The sequence below is a fragment of the Hyaloscypha bicolor genome, assembly GCF_002865645.1.
Source record: "Hyaloscypha bicolor E unplaced genomic scaffold K444scaffold_39, whole genome shotgun sequence".
NCBI lineage: Eukaryota > Fungi > Ascomycota > Leotiomycetes > Helotiales > Hyaloscyphaceae > Hyaloscypha > Hyaloscypha bicolor.
Window position 1 is genome coordinate 965,496 of NW_020194541.1, and position 13,575 is coordinate 979,070.

General features: G+C 40.3%; 4 protein-coding genes across 4 annotated transcripts; 1 reads left to right on the forward strand and 3 right to left on the reverse strand.

The window, feature by feature from the left end:
* Nucleotides 1-219: 219 nt before the first annotated feature.
* On the reverse strand, nt 220-1,759 carry K444DRAFT_660624 (glycosyltransferase family 1 protein). The gene is made up of 4 exons (XM_024886487.1): nt 1,198-1,759; nt 764-1,148; nt 591-729; nt 220-542 (listed from the first exon to the last, which is right to left on the reverse strand). Exons 1-4 carry the CDS (start codon nt 1,617-1,619, stop codon nt 322-324), a joined length of 1,167 nt encoding a protein of 388 aa, XP_024741203.1. The 5' UTR covers nt 1,620-1,759; the 3' UTR covers nt 220-321.
* Nucleotides 1,760-5,477: 3,718 nt separating this feature from the next.
* Nucleotides 5,478-6,086, forward strand: K444DRAFT_626160 (uncharacterized protein; the record flags this gene model as incomplete). The annotated part of the gene is made up of 1 exon (XM_024882608.1): nt 5,478-6,086. One exon carries the CDS (start codon nt 5,478-5,480, stop codon nt 6,084-6,086), a length of 609 nt encoding a protein of 202 aa, XP_024741204.1.
* Nucleotides 6,087-7,382: 1,296 nt separating this feature from the next.
* On the reverse strand, nt 7,383-7,875 carry K444DRAFT_714258 (uncharacterized protein; the record flags this gene model as incomplete). Its single annotated transcript, XM_024888323.1, has 3 exons — nt 7,383-7,564; nt 7,621-7,747; nt 7,861-7,875. 3 exons carry the CDS (start codon nt 7,873-7,875, stop codon nt 7,383-7,385), a joined length of 324 nt encoding a protein of 107 aa, XP_024741205.1.
* Nucleotides 7,876-9,514: 1,639 nt separating this feature from the next.
* On the reverse strand, nt 9,515-11,034 carry K444DRAFT_521361 (glycoside hydrolase family 72 protein; the record flags this gene model as incomplete). The annotated part of the gene is made up of 4 exons (XM_024874123.1): nt 9,515-10,085; nt 10,135-10,744; nt 10,803-10,856; nt 10,905-11,034. 4 exons carry the CDS (start codon nt 11,032-11,034, stop codon nt 9,515-9,517), a joined length of 1,365 nt encoding a protein of 454 aa, XP_024741206.1.
* Between the last annotated feature and the right edge of the window lie 2,541 nt (nt 11,035-13,575).

Below are 13,575 nucleotides of genomic sequence, written 5' to 3' on the forward strand. Positions count from 1 at the left end.
CAGCCCTCTATATCCAATACCCATCCTTTGCAGTCATCCGGAGGCAACCCTTACCAGAGTCTACGGGACAAAGTCAAGACTGGCAAAGGACTGCCGTGCGACGACTGTGCACGAGTGAGAAGACCATGCTCCAGAAAAATGACACCAGGTGGAGGTCCAAAGTGCGACCGTTGCCAAAGAAGGAACATTCAATGCACTTGGAACACTGTTGGAAGTGGAAAGCGGGACAACCGAAGTAACAGGTGAGGGTTACTCAGTCGAGCTTCACGAGGATAATAGGGATGAGACACAGAGAATGAGATTGGACTGCTGCAGCTCAAGTCATAGTAATTTCACAACACCCAGTACCCTGTCAAACTCCTCCAAGTCCTCCTTGGTCTTCTGCAAAATCCTCCTCTTCGCCTCTTCCGTTGTGACTTCCCACTCCTGCAGCCCTTGTGCAATCTGAGCTTCCCGCATCGCTCTCTTTGATTTCTTGCCTCTTGCCTTCTGAACCTGTTCATACATTCCTCTCCCACTATATCCAGCCAAGCCTAACGCCCCTGAGTATTTGTCAGTAGCGGTACTTCAATTGAATCCAGCGATTCTACCTGCTGCAGGTTTGAACGCAAGGCCAGCAACACCCTTTCCAAAACCTTTCATGCTTCCTAGAACCCCGGTCTCCTGGGCGCCTTTGACTGGCTGCATAACGAGTCCAGAGACGCCGTCCCAGCATCCGAGACCGAATTCCTGCTCATGTTAACATGCAATCACCAAGACACACCATGAAACAAGGAAGTAAACATGCCTTTCCAGCAGCCTTAAACCCACTTCCCGCACCAGTAATTGGGTCCAAATTCCTTACCATGCGGTCGCCATATAACTTCGGCAGATTATGGAAACCTCTAGCCATGTTGTACGTGATATCGACCGGGGCTTTGAGTCCCGCTCCTACGATTCCCGTAACTCCTTTCTCCGGATCACGGGCGAATTTGGTGGCTTCATCGCTAGCGTTTGAGCCAGCTGGTGGGTTGAAGACAGTGGAGAGTATGAGAGGGTAGTCAGCTACGCGGAGACAGACGGTGCCTACGGTGCCGAAGACCGCGGAGATGGCGCCCGTGATGGGGTCGACGGGGCCTTGGTCGTTGAGTTTTGTTGTTGATTTGTATCTGGCGAAGTTAGTTAGTTGATCATCGGAGGACAGCGAAGAGAGCTTACAGCCTGAGGTCCTTGTACTCTAATATCCCTGCTTTCACCAAGACCGTGGCTTCCAGAGCGCTGAGTGTTATTGTAGTACGTTTGATTTGCCAGACGTGAGGACGTTTTGGACCAGTAATAGCCTCTGAAACGCTTAGAGACCTCACTGTCACTTGGTGCGGTGTTCCGTTTTCGTCAATGCCAGCTGACGTCACTGATTCTTCATAAGTAGGTGGATGACTAATCTCTGGTTCTGGGAGATTTTCAAGTGTGGTGAGACTCTTGGCATCGACTTGATGCCTCCCGAAGTAATTGGGGCTATCATCGCCCAATCCTTCTTCCGCAATAACTCCTTGACGATTGCGACCAACTTCGATCCTTCGAAAAATGGGATGCGTCAGAGACGAATCCGGGAGTTCCGGAGCAGATTTCTCCACCAACATCTCGATGCTGGCTCTCTGGTGAAGCACGCCGAGTTTTCCAAAGGGTCAAGATTGAAGTCAATATCAATTAAGTAAAGGTAGAAAAACTAGAAAGCACGAGAGCCGAAGCTTCGAGAAAGACCCACAGCAGCCACCTCACCATAACTATATCTTCGGTCTTTGTGGGATCGAATACGTAGCTTACGTTACACCCGTACACGCGTCCGCCAACGCCAGGGCTGCGGCTTCAACGATTTAAACGAATTAAGATGCAACGGGATGAGAGAGGAGGCTGTGCTGGCTCAGTCATCACGGAGTGAAGTTGAAGCGACTCCTATCGAATTGTCATGATTGGACCATTCGTACGTACGTGTCACGTGGCACCGTGCTCGACCCCACGACTTGGCATGCACGGAATATGCAATATATGAGACATTTGACATTCTGGGCATTTCAAGGATTTGTTGAACGAAAAATCAGGCAGCAGCGGAAATGTGGTATGCAGCCCTGTCATTGGATGGATTCAGCCATGTTCGTTTGAGGTAATACCGTAGGGGTAAACTCTCAACACTTCAAAAATTCATGCTTTATGGAGATGAAATGATGGTAGAGTAACCTGATGAGATGAAACTCCATAAGTATGTTTCAATTGTGCCTTTGGGATATCCAATGAATTTGCGTGTAGCGTGGTTGAAGTGTTCTGAGCCAAAGTGCCATCAAGCGAAAAGCAGAAGACGCAAAGCCTGTCGCATTTTAGGCTGCCACGCTCGGCATCATCCTCGGCAGCACTTGTAAGCAGCGACTTAGTTCCTGCTGCTAGAGGAGTATTGGGCTGGTTGACAATTTCCGTGGTCCAAGCTGGTTGCAGGAGTCGTGGTTTTACAGGCAATACGAAGACAACGGCATAAAGTATCGGGAATACAGGGCATTATTTTATGAAGGCCACTAAATACCCTGTAAGGTCTTACTTTAATCTCCCTATAGCTAGTCCTAGTCCCCTGTAAGCCCCTATAAGCTTACTAAAAGTGCCCTGAAGGCTTAATATGGGCTTATATAGCTTGACAGGTACTAAACGCCCCCAAACGCCCATAAATATAGGCGAGTTCACTAATTAGTAGCGAGTAAAGGGGGGTGTAATTAGCCCTAATATATATCTCTCCATATATACTTCGTTCTGAATTCTAATTCTAATTAATTAGAAAAACACTTGATATCTTTCGCTTTACTTTAGCTATTATTATAGCTACTTTTAGAGGTTTATTTGATTTTTCTGATTTATTAGATAGCTAATTAGAGCTCTCCTCTTCTCCTAATTCCTTAGATAACGAATACTCTAATAAGTATACTAAAGATAAAGAGAATATAGAGTATAATTTACTATTAGATTCGGATAATTCAAATAATAATTTAGCTAAACTAGCCCTTCTATTACCCGCTTTATTAACTACTTTTATACTTGCTACTCTTGGGCCTAAAGAGTATTTTACTAGTACTAGAATTAAGGCTATTTTCATACTTAAGGATAAGAAGTCTTTGAAATAAATTAGAGAAGCTATAAAAGTATCCAGATTAGCTATTTATTAACTTATAGCTATAGCTAGGGAATAAGAATATGCCTTTAGAAATCTCGTATATATTTAATATACCAAGATCTGATTAATCTATAATTTCTTTTAAGGTAATTAAGTATATTTTGAAAATTATTCTCTAAAATTCTATTATAAGAAGCTTGTTTTATATTATAATTACAAAAGAGATAAAGAAAAGGGATTATAAGGTTATACCCAGAATTATATAAAAGGTTCTTACTTATATAGGCTACTTTTAGTATAAACTAATAGTTAAGCCTGGCTTAAATACCCTTAGTAAAGAGGAAAAATTAGCCTAATACTTGAAATAAGAATATTAGATATTTAATAATTAGAAAAATATAATTTTTATAAATAAGACTACTATTTAATTAGGAGATATAAGAAGAAAGAGACATATATAGAGATTACCTAAAGAAGCATATAATAAGTATTATATATAAAGAAAATAGAAAGAATTTTCTGAGTTTATATTTTAGGAGTCTTTTTCTTATAATAAAAAAGGGCCTTATTATATATAGGAAAAGAAGACTCTATAAGAGAAAAGAAATTATAAAGCTAATTTTAATACGGGAAACTTATTAATTAAAAAGGCTAATAAATAGAAATGAGAAAAAAAGTAAAGAAAATAGCTAAGGGAATAGAAGAAGGCTTATAGAAAGGCCTCTAGAGAAATATAAAAGATATAGAAATATAATAAGAAGACTAGTACTTATATTATAAAGAATAGACGAAAAGGAATTAATTAGTATTAATACTAGAAAAAGATCTTAATTAAGAAGCTCTTACTATTTATAAGAAAATACTAAAAGAATAGCCCTAATACTCTTATATAAGAGAATAATATAGGATCTTATAAATTATATTACTAGGGAGAGATTTATAATTTATAGAAAATTATGAAAATACTTTGGCCAGGAAACTTACCTGATCTTAATATAATTAAGAAAGCCTGGTTCTGGATAAAAAAGGAAACTACTAAGCGGGGACCTACTAGTAATAGGAAGAAGCTAAGAATGAGGTGAGAGAAATACTGGGAAAATCTTTCCTAGAGCAAGATTTAAGAGTGAATTATAGTAATTCCTGATTACGTAAAGGAGATAATATATTTGGAAGGGGGAAATGAGTATAAAGAAGGGAGAAAGAACGGTTAAGAGAAGGTAGCTATATATTAGATAGTTATTTAGATAGACAAAATCGAACTAATTAAAAAATAATCGAAATTAGAGGTTTAGCGAGGTAAGCCACATTTCAGGGGACCCTTATAGGGCTTACAGGGGACTAGGACTAGCTATAGGGAGATTAAAGTAAGACCTTACAGGGTATTTAGTGGCCTTCATAAAATAATGCCCTGTATTCCCGATACTTTATGCCGTTGTCTTCGTAGTTCGTTGAGGTTCAAGTCACTAATTAGAGAAAGCCACTACGAAGGGAGCGGTGGCACCTGGAATGTATCTCCAAGCCTTCTAGTATAGGTGCACGACTCATCTATGTAGGGGAAGTAATTATATAATATCTCTCTTTGTTCGGGGGCTGTTCCTCGGTCTCTCCTAATGCCCGCTTGGCTGCCAGTGGAACGAACGTACTGCTATTAGCAATAACCGTTGCCTCGACTCTCTTCAAAATGACCTGACATCACACAAGGCCTCTCGGAGCCCGCTATCATTAGGAATTAGTGAGGCGGCAGAGGTGTTTCTGGTGTCTTTATTTGGGGTTGGTGGCTCTCCCCGCCCTTTGGCTATTGTCCTGTCGCCCTCTATAGGCGTGGACATGATGCGACGACTGCCGAATGCCGCACACTTGAGTGCTCCGTCCCACTCTGGATTTGAACTTCGAATAGTTTTTGTCAGAGTCCCGTTGTTCGACAGTCCTAGTTGGCGTTGTGGGCAAGGAGGGCGATTTGCAAGGCGAAAAGCAAAGTTGGGATGTCCGGCTGTTCAACTGTGCTGTTGACGTGACCTCTGAATCTCTGATTGGTAAGTGTAACAAAGCGCTCAAGCCACGAATATGCAGTTGATCAGGGAATCGAGCCAATGCCACCGCATCTTAAAACTCGATGATTGCTTCTTTGCAATTGTCTCCTTTAGAAGGAAGGAACAATGCATTCAAACTTCTGAAAGAAAAGAAGCTCGGCTAGATAGAATCCAGAACAATCGATAAATAATAATTTATTAGAGCTATAAGATACCGATCGCATAATGTCTCTCAGCGCTCTAATTATTCAACCTCAAAAAGTCCTACACATCTGAATTTGAAGTATTTCCCAAGGGAAATCTTGATTCCTCACAAAATGCAGAACTCAAGACGAACTTCTGGTGAGCTGAACAGTAAGGACGAGGAGCTTTGGAATGCCTGGCTTTCTTCGAATGTTCGAGCGCGAGATACCAATTCTCTGTTGGCAGACGGCTGTTCGCGAGAAGGGGCCAGCACACAGGCGGATTTCGACTTCAGAGTTAACACTCAAAGATTGGGAGAGCGACAAACTTCCCCAGAAGACGAGATAGAAATGTTCGAGCTCAATAACTATGAGATGAAGCTCTGGAGCTTGTGGAGCACATCTAACACTCGAACAAACCACATCACATTCTTGATAATCATCGGATTCTCTCCTGAAGTTGCCATCGGACAAGCGAATCCCGGCTTCAAAGCTCACTATTCCGGATTTGGCGATGCTCCACAAGACGAGATTGTAGCCTTAGAGCGACACAGCTGTGAAAAAATGCTCAAGAGTACATGGAAGTCCTCGAAAGTTCGTGAAAAGCACATCAAATACCTTCTAGCTAACAAGTTTACCGCCGGCGGAGCTATTAGACAGGCCGATATCGATTTTGACGACCATGTTCAGGTGCTAGTCAAGATAGACATTTCACCCGAGGCCAAAATCGGGGTCTTTGAATAATACTTCGACTCGAATTTTGGCGCCTCTGCTGGAGGCTACGAACTAGAGAAATCCAATGCTATCAACGCAAGAAAGCGGGACAACCTCTGGAGACATCTGTGCGACCAGGCTGGATTAGACCCCGAAGATGCCATTGGAGAATTCGACGAACAACCAACTCCAAGGACGAGCTGCGCGCTGTTGTGGCTTTCCTGTCTGACTTAAAAAATTGGGTTAAAGTAACTAGAGTGCCTGATAATGTGGTGGGGCTGCTATGCAAGGCTTCTAGGCATGCGTGGGTCTCCTAAAAGTAGCCCGACTTTATAAGATCATTGCTTCCCTTTGTCTTCTGACTCGAATTAAAGAAAGTTCTTTTTAGAATAACAAACAAGTGAAACAAAAGCCTTCTAAGTAGTGATGAGAACTATTACTATAACTTTGTAGTTGCGCATATGCGATATAATTACAACTCGAGTGCGTTAATTAAGGGGGCATTTATTTCGCGATCTAGTAAGCGAGGTGCTAAGGCGTTAATGTCAGCAAAAGTGAAGAAGCTAAGCGAGGCCAAAATAAACTTGGAAGCCACCAAAAAAAATAAAAATAAAAATAAAAACTCCCAAGAGCATTTCACGTCAACTGGAGGCAGTGCAATACCAGTGACACTACTTTGCTATAGTGGTAAGCTAGTCATTCTCCTCATCTAGCCCGGACACTCCACCACGACACGTCGCATATATTCACCAAACTTTACGGAGTGGCTCTGGCAAGATTCATACCGGAGTGTAGCATCGTCGGAGAACAACCTAACTTACAACCCCCGAGTACCCACGAATTTGGCCGAAGAGTTCTTCATTGAATATATGACCCTCAAAACTCCCGACGCATGCCGATATCTCGCCGCTCATGTGGCCGCTCGCAGCGCAATTCACTTTTGCTTCAAACTCTTTATACACAGCACGCGAATATATAGAGAACTATTGTTAAAAATCCTCCAACCATTTCTGTGATATATATTTAAACAGCACGGCACATGTAACAGTAGCTGTGCGCCAACCGCATCCGCGAGACTTTACACAAGGTGCCTCGGAACTCTCTTGAAGCGATCCAACCAGACAACGACTCCATTATTAGTCTCTAGCCATGGCCCTTCCTCCTTTGCTCTACTACCCGGCGTATGAATTTTCTACTGGAACATTGAACTTCATTGTGTTTTGGTCACAGGGACAATGTGGAACTGCTGTGGGCATACGCAGAAAAGATCTTCCTGTGAGGTGGACAATACCCGAAGGAGCGAAGAAAGCAGCCAGACATAACATATCAAATATCTTGCCCGAAGGCGCTCACCCTCGCCCTCTCCTCCTTTAACTCCCTCCCCCTCTCTAACCAATCCCCATCCAACGAGCCCCCAACTGCCTCCTTCCCCTCCACCTCCTCTCTCCTCTTCACAACCCTTTTGTACAACGGCGCGAGATTCTCTCTCATCTTCGATCGCTTCCGGACTTGCTTTAGATGGTAAGTGCCCTATCCGACCAACAAACGGGATTGTAAGACTGACCCATGCCCGGGTTCTCCGCCATCCACTTCTCCTCCTCCTTCTTCTTCGCCTTGCTCTCCTCTTTCTCTTCCTTCTTCTTCTCCCGCCTCGCCTTTATCTTAGCTCGCTGCTCGAGTGTGAGGTCGTGCTAAAAGGCTATGTTAGCCATGATTCATTACAGAGATCGAACCGAAAGCGTCAGAGAGGTATCGGAGCCCACACTGAGGAGGACCCAACAACAACGGCAGTCGAAGAGCTTACATTGAAATTATCCATTTTTGTGGCTGATTAATTGAAGGTGTGATCTGCTGCTTGAATATCAAATACATACTCACAGATACTGCGACCGTACGCCAGCAGCTCTGATTCGGGCGGTTGGGGACCTACTGTTAAGGTATGAGGAGCTTAATGGAGAGAATGAAAGGACCGTGAGGGACGAAATTATTTACATCCCGATTTCTGTCAACCTTGCGCGCTTGCTTGCCGTATAGCTCAGCCTTGCCGTTGAAATGAATATTCACATCACTCAAGCTCTACTCTCTAGGGCCCTGTGTTGCAACCCTTGAATATTTGGACTACTACCGATTTCGTAATACTAGTATTCGGATATTATAATTAAAAGTGTCGCAATTTTTCTTTTTTGAATACTAGCAATAAACGCTAGCATTTAGCTACTAGTATTTGCTCTCATACTAAGCATTTGAATACTAGCTTTTACTTCTTTTATCCCTTCGTCCGGCGAGACATAGTCCACGCTAGCGAGGGGGGTGTGGCGCACGCAAGCCTCACCTCGCTTTATTATGCTTCAAGAGACTTGCGTGTAGCCACACCCCCCTCGCTAGCGTGGACTATGTCTCGCCGGACGAAGGGATAAGCTTTTCTAGAAAACAAACTCTTTAAAAGCTTTATATTTTGCAATTTTCCTAGAATATTACTAATATTAATTTATTTAATAATAAGTAATATAAGCCGAATTTTTTTGTTAATTACTTTTCCATTTAATAATAAAATAGATCTAGGCTTTAAGATCTTATAATTATAAGAAGTAATTACTAATTATTAAATAAAAAGAAGTGAGATATTAAAGAAGCTAAAAATAAAAGCTAAACCCTTTGTAATTACAATAATTATTAAGTATTTGTATCTTGCGAAACACTTTTAATTTATTAAATACTAGCTTTGAATATTGAGTATTAGACGCTAGTATTTGGGTGCTGCTAATCGCCAGCAATCAACTTAGGCGAGTCTGTGCGAAACAAGACCTAAGTGGGGCGGTCTCAAACTCGCGGTGTCCCCCTGGAGGAGGAAGAGCAACGATAACACAAGTGCAACAAAATTGTCAGTGGTCCGATGAATGTAGAAGCAGAGATAGTAGATGCCGAAAATATTTTCCGGTCTCCGGGAAGTAGGGGAGAAGTAATTGCAGATGCGGAAACTTAAAACCAAGGTTGGGTGCAAAGAAAGGTTCTGGTATGACAACTGTCAAGTTCAGTGAGAGTTTAGGACGGCAGTTCGAGAGCTTTAAGCTACTTTCTCTTCCAATAACGTTATATTCCAGGATTATTATGCAGATGTAGTGTAAGATTGGAACGTGGGAGTATAATTCTCGGTACTGGCACACAATCGAACAAATGTTCGCTGGAACAACTAACATTCGACAAGTGCGTTGTTATCTGGACCTTCTAGCCGTACGAATATACCAATGGATTCCGATGTCTCCATGATACTGACCCCCATTGATCCTCGCGATATGGAACAATGTGTGTGCGACCACGGACAGCCATCCCGTCTTCAATCAAGGTTTGAGTAAGAGCCTTGCAAAGCTGAACCTCTTTACTGACAACTAAGCAGTACGCCGAAAAATATTATGAGTTTTACATGCAATATCTCCAAGAGCCCTACAACTTCCCGCACATCACAACAAAGCCATCCCTCCCGCCATCGAGAACAAAATCACCACCCCAACCGTTAAAGCCCGGAAATCGAAAGTCGGGGCTCTCGCACCCTCGCTCTTCTTGCTACTCGAGGTCGCAGTCTCGGTCACTGTCCCACTCCCCGCGCTCGCTGTCCCCGTACTCTCTGTGCTTGAATTGCCCGAGTTCTGACTCCCTGCACCACTCAAACCAGGTCCCGCCCCAGCACCAGCACTTATATATACTTCAGCAGCAGCCGGGATAGCAGGCAGGTCATCGTTCGCAACATCCCACTCCGAGCTTTTGGTTGGGCAAGTAGTCGATGCAGAAGTTGAGCTGGCTCCTCCGTTTCCAGTCGGGTTGGCTTGGGCGGAGTAGGCGGATTGCAAGGCAGTGAAGTCTGAGTTAGGCGTCACGGTGTCCCCAGAGATGGTCACGAGACCGTAGCCGTTGCCTTCTTGGGAATATTCGTACACCAGACCGCCGGAGAAGACTCCAGTCATTTCCGTGTTGTAGAGCGCGGCGACTTCTTCGAAAGTGCGGGTGTTGGTTATGCAGCCGTATTCGGACATGCTTTTCCTATTAGCTTTCGTTAGGTGCGTTGGAAGATGGGGAGACTTACAAGAGAGGAATTCCATAGCCCGTGTAGTTCTTCACTAAAGTGTCCCAGCCTGAGGTGGTGAAAGAGGAGGGATCACACCATGAGTAGTCATTGATGGCATAGAAGTCGCTGCGTTGATCGGTCGTTCCACAATTCATGTAATCTGCCATCAATTCCTGGTTCTCTGCCACGTCTGCCGCGGAATACCCAACTGGGATGGAACGATAACCCCTGCTTCCAATATACTGCTTCATGTCCCGAGTGACGGCTTTTACGTATGGCGCGCAATTGGTGTTCGCGGCACTGTTGATAACCTCATTGCCCGATAGGAACGCGAGCGTGTTGGAGTAGTTGGCAAACGCATCGATAGTGGCGAATACACTTTGGAGATAGACGCTGTTGTATGATTCGGAGGGGTCCTCTCGGTTGAGAGAGTATTTCGAGGTATCAGTGTCGAGGACGAGGTAGATTCCAGCAGCAGCGAGTGCGTTCATACACGTGTCGTGATTCTTGGAGTTGTCGACGGCATACACCCGGATTGTGTTGATGCCCAGCTTGGTGAAGTATGGAATGTCTCTCTCGCAAGCGGTCAAATTTGAAATTGGGTCCGATTCAACACCAGTTCCTCCACCTGTGATTCTGAATATTAGCGACGATATCTGGCTTGCGGTTCTGAAGTGTTTCCGCACCTGGTTGATAATCCACGCCTCGAATATAGAATCGGTCTGAGCCTTTATAAAATGCTGCGGCAAATTAGTCAAAAACAAGTCAATCGTAGTTGTATCGCGAACCATTTCCCGTAATTGTAATTGGGGTGACCGTCGTTGAGGCTCGAGGAATCAGGACTGGTGTCCCCTCCGCCGCAACACACGCTGCAGAAAATGCCAGTGCCAGAATACCAGTCGCAACTTTTTGTCTCATCGTGAAGAAATCCAGAAGATGAAAATAAGAATTGGATGAAAGCCAATGACCGAAAACGAGCGTAAAGAATAAAGGCTTCAAGTTCAGCCTCGTGAGAAAAGGAAGGTTGGAACGAAAGGGGCCAAGCAAGAACCGAGTGTCTTGGCAAAAGATTGGCAAAAATGTTTGAATGGAAGCGAGGATCCCCTGGGAAGGGAACATATTAAAGCGGCTTCTAAATTTGGAATCATCTCGTGTTGCGAATGTGTTTCGAAGCATTACGCGTCAGGGCCACCAAAGATCCGCTTGCGTTGTGTTAGTGGAGTTTCTAAGAAGGAGCTCGTACAACCCCCTGCCGGGCCAAATCAATAAGCGAGCATGTGAAAGAGGGGGGTGGGAGGCATTCTGTCAATATCAATGCTAGAATTGTGTCTTCGCAGCAGCTCTTTCCTCCAAAACGAACTGCATGTCTTGCTGCTGATCAGTTATTCTCTGTTCACCTCATAATCGATCGTCTACCAGTTTGGTCAATTTCATGCTCTGGTGTGGATACGCGCATTGCGAAAACATTTTTTTCTCCGAAAAAGAACTTTATTTCCAGTGCTCGCTTTTTAAAATTAAGACTGAAGCTTGGAAGTTTGCTTTCCCATCGCTCGAGTCCACGGAAGCGGAGATAAATATGAAGTCCCGGCCAAGGCGCTCCACCGGCTGTGCTGGTTTCATCTCCTGCCTTAGCTCTCGTTGAGAGCCGCTTTGTGCTTTGTGGAGTACTGGACGATAACAACAGGCCCCGCGGTTTTTTAGATTTTGGAACACCTGCAAACTGGGAAACTTTCATGGTAGTTGAACTCTTAACCTTCAATCTTCGTTCCACAGTCGGTTGGTAAGCTTGCCGCTCTTGCTTAGGCACCCTCGGCTCACCCTCGGCTCAGCCAGCTCATCTACGTAACCTGAGCAGCTTGAGCAGTCCCTGAGCAGTCCCTGAGCAGCCCCAGAGTAGTACCCACTCAACTAACGAGGCTAGATTTTAGCTTAAAACATATCCTGTCATTTTTGTCAAGTTTTGGCAATTCTTTCGAGAAGCCTAAATAAACTCTTAGGTTCCCAAAATAAGGCTTTTATAAAAATAAACTATATTATATTATAAGCTATTACTTATAATAACTAAATTGTTTTAAAAAGAGAAATATTTATTAATATTTATTATAAATCTTATTTTTATTATTATTTTTAACTTAAATTTCTATTTTTTAAATATAATTATTAAATTTTTTTAAATTTTTATTATTTAATTTTTTTGTAATATTAAAAGCTATATTAATAAAAAAGTATTATTATAATATTTAGTTTAAGAAGCTTAATATATAACTAGCTAATAATATATAACTAGCTAATAATATGTATTATATATATTATATAATATTTTATTATAATAATTTTTTGACATTTAAATTTTTTAAAAAAAATATTAATATTAATTATTTATAAAGAAATATTATAAGTATATTTTAACTTTATTAATTATAAATAATTAATTTATTTATATAATACAAATATTATAATTAAAAAATAAAATAGTTTAATTATTTAATAATAATATTAAATTTAAAAGTTTTTTTTAATTATTTTTAATATTTAATTTTAAAAATTATATTAAAATAAATAATATTTATTTTATAAAAATATTATAATTAATATAATATATAATATTAATAAAGATTAAACTAAAACTAGCTAAATGTATAATATTAAAATTATATATTATAACTTTATTAAACTAATATATAGACTTATATATAGCTTGTAATTATTTAGATTTAAGGCTTTTTCGAGATTTTTTTTTTAGTTTTAAATTATTAAAATAAAAATAATTTATATTTAGGATTTAAAAAATAAAATAAAAAGTCTTTTATAAAAACAATTTAAAGCTAAGAAAGAAAAAACTAGAATATAAGAAGCTATAAGAAAATATATATATTTTATAATATACTAATTTCTAAAAAACTTGACTTTTTAAATATCTTAAATATAATTCAAATATATTTCTTTAATAAAATAATTATATTATATATATCTGGAAAGTAATAGAATATAAATAATAAAATATAAATAATTATATTAAATAATTATATTAGCTAATAAGAATAAAAGTTAAATTATAATTTTATTTTTATTTTTAAAATAAACTTGTTTTTAAGCTTTATAAAAGCTATTAATTTATTTAATTTCGTATTATTTTCTATTTTAGAATAAATTAATATATTAAATACAAATATTATATATAAAAAACAAATATTTTTAATATATAATTTAAAAGAAATTATTATTATTTTTATATAGTTTAGCTAATATTATAGGTTTTATAAAGATTTTAATATATTAATATTATTATTATAGAAGTTTTATAAAACTAGAGAATTATTATTTAATATTAAAACTAGATATTATACTAGATTCTATATTTTAATTTATTTAATATTATATTTTTATTTAATATTATATTTTTATTTAATATTATATTTTTATTTAATATTATATTTTTATTTAATATTATATTTTTAT